The following is a 5,047-nucleotide window of genomic DNA, read 5'->3' on the forward strand; positions in this document are numbered from 1 at the left end:
ACATCTAGTAACAAGACTAACATCCGATTTGGTTACACAAAATCAAAGGGGATGGTGCATGGATTGAAAATGAGAGTACGACAGTCTAATTTTCTAAAATAGTACTTTGAACAAACAATTTACGAATGTAGTCCTGGTTATTACGAAACTGATTTTCAATCAATTCCATTGGGTTACGACATGTTTGCACATCTCTTGGATCAGGCGCGATGTGTTGAGCTCGATTGCCGACGGCTTGGGATGTGCTTTCCGTGATGCCGCAAACCTACTGTCTGGAGGTGCACCCTGTGCAGAGCTTTACCCGCGAGCGCCCTCAGAACCAGCTAGGCTGTTTTTTTTTGTGTGTCGCAAACACAGGGCTCGTAGAGCAAAGAATATTTTAAGTTGGTTTTCAGAGCGTGAAGGCGTCTCAGACACACGAGCCTCGTATGAGGCGTCTGATCAATGTGAATTGGGTATATTAACAATTTTCATAGGAGAGTGTGACGGGGTTTCACGTTATCTTGTAGGAAAGAGCAGGTCGCACAAGATAGTGTGACCATATCCATATATTGGTGTATATTACACAAATGGGTGTTTTGACACATTGGTGTGGCTACACCACAACAAGAAGCCATTACGTGGCAGGATTACCGCTAATAATACATATTACTATACTAATTAGGTTTTACAATATAATTGGGTATATATTAAATCGCAAAGTAGATCCTTGTTGTGGACTGGGTACTTCATCTCCGCAGCCATTAGCTGGCAATATTCGAACGCGATCAATCGATCTTGCCACTCGGCGTTTGCTTACAGCATTGCACAGCCGATGGCAAAGTCCGAAGTGTCACAGATGACACTAAAAAGAGCGATCGGGGTCTGGCAACTCCAGCATTGGTACATTAAGGAGGCTGTCTTTGGCCCTGTCAGAATCCTTCCGATGCTTGGTATCCCAACACAGTTCGTTATCCTTTTTAAGGAAATGTGACATTTCGCATAACTTGCGCTATATTTGTGCAAGGAAAGTTGCTGACTGGAGACTAAGGCCACAACCCCATAGTATGCTTTTTGGAAACAGAAGCGAACTTCTAAAACTCACGACAGCACTGAACTTGCATGTCATCCCTGATTGTGATGCCACTTCTCTAAATCGTATCTGGGAGATGGTCAAAGCCTTTGATATCGAGTGTTTTGATGTGAAACATGAACTCCGTACATTGTCGACTACGACACGTCCAAAATCTTTATATGATCTTACTTATGGGTTTGCTTGTGACATAAATAGAACGATGAGGTATGCTATCACAAACGGCCGGACGGATTGCAGTGACTTCTTTTTAACAAGAATCATGCATGTTTTCGTTCTATATCATGCGCTTCTTTATTACACATGGCCCAATGCCGTGTTTTACGATATGGTGGTATCATAATTAGCTTACTATGGGAGAACATTTTTTTTATCTGGTAAAAAGTTACTAAAGCTGGGCACATAACGCGGTGGAAGCGCGTCCGCTTTGCAAGCGGAAGAAGCCAGGTTCAATTCCCGTTGTGTGCACATAAGTTCAGCTTGACTAGTTGTCGGGGGCCCGACTACGTAGACGCCTAACGATCGAGACATTGCGTCTTTCGCTTCAGTAGAGAAATCTGTCGAGCGGAAGCCGCACTCCTCACGAGAGTCTTAGACCGAACGTGGATACGAGCGCATGAGAGCCGCCCTGTAAGCAGCCTCCAATTGCTGCTTTTTTGCCTCGTCGAGACGATTGGTAAGAATACCACTTCCCCCAGGAGTCGAAATGTTGAAAAATGGACACGGTGTCCGCAAGGTTTGAGCTGGGCTCACGTCGCGCGATTGACGCACCTTATCCTTCTCGTCTTCCCATTTTGGGAAAGGAGTATCCGAATTGTGGTCGACTTCCTCCGACTCCACGAAGATAAAATCCGTCGCCCGAAATAGGCCGCAGCCGACGTGATCTGGCGGACGATGCTGCTTGCTTCAACCTCAGACAACCTTCCCCTATCAACAACATAGTCGAATGATTCGCCTCACCCATGTACTCCGAAACCTGTAATGATGTACCACGACCTTATTTACCTCGCAGCATGTAACTTTTTTTTGTGCAAACCTACCAGGCAGATCTTACAATCGGATATAAGGACATTTTCAATGTGGATAATGTTATGATGCTTTAATGGCTGCAGCATTTGGATCTCAACCTTCTTTGCGTAAAAGCAGCCACCAAATAATAAATGTAAGCGATGTGACCAGCAAATAGCTCTCCGAACCCGCATTTTGGTACCACAAGATAACCCAACGGATCGGTACCGAGCACGACTTCGAGCTCTAAAGGGAGGCGCCTCTGCACCCGCACTGCGGTCTATTCCTGTGGTGCTCGACCCTGGCAAAACTGCTGTAGATGATGAGTAGCTCTTTGAGCGATGGGTGCAGCAACACTGGAAACTTTCCTCGCTGTATATCTTACAGCGGATCCACAAGGTAGTGGACGTGCGCGTAAAGTGCCATCTTTTATTCGAGCTTGCCAAACTCAAGGCGCAACGCCGAATATCTGCGTGGTGACACTTGGAATAATCCATAACGCTTCCGCGAGATCTGTGGTGTACCACACGGGTGAGTCTACGACCACAGCAGCTCAGGACCACAGCTTGAGCTCAGCCTATGGCCCTCCGGCTTTCGAAGCTACTACCGAGAAGCGCAGTGCAAACGACGACGCAAAGCCTCATGATCCTTCCAATCATAAGCGGCCACGACGTCTGATTAGTCTTGCCGAAGTGACAACTTAATCTCCCACAAACCCTTGAAAGTTGGACATCCCCGCCAATTCACAAGATATTGGGCTCGACCCTGTAGACGATGTCGACCCACATGGCGTTACACGTTATAGTGGACGTCACATCTCGTCGAGAAGATTCGGCGGTGGGCTATGAAGACTTGGTCGATCGCCGTCCGGTGACTCAAGATGCTCTTTGAGCCTGGAGGGACTGAGTCCGTCGTCATCCGCACTCTGCCGAGCATCTTACTGAGTTCGCCTACCGCTGTGCGGAAGGCTTCGAGAGCCTGGAGGACTTCGTGCACCGACTGCCTAACGTTGAGGATTATTGCGCTCTGTCAGAGCGGCTAATAGCCACAGAGAAGACGAATACGTCGCTTCGTGCGACGGTGGAGCGCCTGGCGTACTTGGAGATGGAAGTTGTGCTCAAAACCAGTTGCTTGTTTAGCTTCTGGATATTGGGGAACTTGCAAGCGCCGCTTCGATTCCAACGCTTCTGCGTTCACTACGGGTACGGCTTAAGCATACCCACATGCCCACATAAAACACCGGATGGGTGCGCATCCTTTTCGGAAGATTGGGCGTATACGCAAGGCCTTGCTTAGTAACGACCTTAAAGATAGGAAGGTTTTAAGCACGTAATAAAATCAAGTCTCCGATCTCAAAGTTTTTCACAATTCTTCTGATCTTCCATCTGCATATCTTTCTGCATGTCTTGGCCTTCAGCCATCGCATCCTTAACGTGTCGTAAGACGCTACGTCTTGTAGACAGGAAGTTTCCGGCTTCTTTTCGTACAGTGAGGGGGCTAACATCAGCTAGCCATTCAGCTTATCCTCCCCACCAAGCTCTGATCTATGGGATCGTGGCGTCAGCGGGACGCGAGAATTAGCAGATATGTTCACGTCGAACGGCGTATAGCCGGTACATGAATGCACTGCAATGTTCAGAGCGAACTCTACGACTGGCAACATAGTGCTCCAACGCTTTGGCATCTCAGCACAGACACAGCGAATAATGTCCTTAACAGCGCTATTCACACGCTCAGTATGACCATCGGATTGTGGATGGTCCGCTGTTGACATTATGAAATTGGTGCCTAGCACCCTGAAGATTGTATATAAAACTTCCCAGTGAAGCACGGGTCTCTACCAGAGATCGACTCCTGTTGTCGAAAGGCACGAGCTACAAACAGCGTCGCTGTACCCACATCGTCGATGGTGTCCGGTCGTGCGGCAAGACGAGCCATCTTGCTCAGATAGTCCACAAAGACCACTACATTTATGCTGCCTACCGAATCCTTCGGCAGGCCATACATAGGGTCCATACTATTGGACTGTTAGAGCCCGGAGTGTACCGGTAAATTGGCCAGCGGCGCCGCCGCATTTGAAGAGGGTTCACCCTCTGACACGTCTGACACGTGGGCACGTATATGCTCGTCCCCTCGTGCAGCTTAGACCATCAATAGTGGCTTCTCACCAAGCTGTACGTCTTCTCACGATCCAGATGACCACTAAATGGGGTGCGTGGGCCTCATAGAGAATACAGTATACTTTATCCTCATCGTGAGAAACCACAATTTGCGGCGTATCCGCTGAATCGGTGCTATAATACAGCAATTTGTTACTCAACGAATATCGGCGGCCGACAATTTCTTGTCCGAGTTTCACAGACTCCTTGTCCCCGAGAGCAGTATTAGCGCTACACACTTACTATTACACACTTATGCGGCGCGGATCAAATCCGGCACTGACGACATTACCGTCATGACATGAGCGTCACATAACCCGATCTGCATGACAACGTATCAGCCAAGGCATTCTGCTTTCCTCGCTTAAAATCCACCTCGGAGTTATACTCTGCATATAATGAGAGCCACTCTGCGAGATTTAAGGCGACTGAGTCGCAGTGCTTTATGACACATGATATGTGTAGATCACAGACGGCTATGAGCCAAACAGATGCACCCTGAACTTGACAGGTGCATACTTCATCGCAAGAAGTATCTTGTCGTGGATTGGGAGTTCTGCTTCTCAGAGTAAAGCTGGCGATATTCGAGCGAGATCAATTGATCTCGCCACTCGGCGTCTGCTTGCAGCAGTGCACAGCCAATGGCAAATTTGGATGCGTCACAGACGACACAAAAAGGACGACCGGGGTCTGGCAACGCCAGAACTGGTACATGAAGGATGCTGTATTTAATCCCTCCCGATGCTCAGGATCCGAATACCATTCCATATGCCGTGCGATTTCTGCATAATTTGTTCTATACTTGTGC

The 5,047-nt window shown here is 48.1% G+C and overlaps 1 protein-coding gene across 1 annotated transcript; it reads left to right on the forward strand.

Annotated features, from left to right (window-relative positions):
- Positions 1–1,046: 1,046 nt before the first annotated feature.
- PHALS_03938 (uncharacterized protein) lies at positions 1,047–1,415 on the forward strand (the record flags this gene model as incomplete). Its single annotated transcript, XM_024721976.1, has 1 exon — positions 1,047–1,415. One exon carries the CDS (start codon positions 1,047–1,049, stop codon positions 1,413–1,415), a length of 369 nt encoding a protein of 122 aa, XP_024573099.1.
- Positions 1,416–5,047: the final 3,632 nt, after the last annotated feature.

The sequence above is a fragment of the Plasmopara halstedii genome, assembly GCF_900000015.1.
Source record: "Plasmopara halstedii genome assembly, contig: Scaffold_238, whole genome shotgun sequence".
In the NCBI taxonomy this organism is placed as follows: domain Eukaryota; phylum Oomycota; class Peronosporomycetes; order Peronosporales; family Peronosporaceae; genus Plasmopara; species Plasmopara halstedii.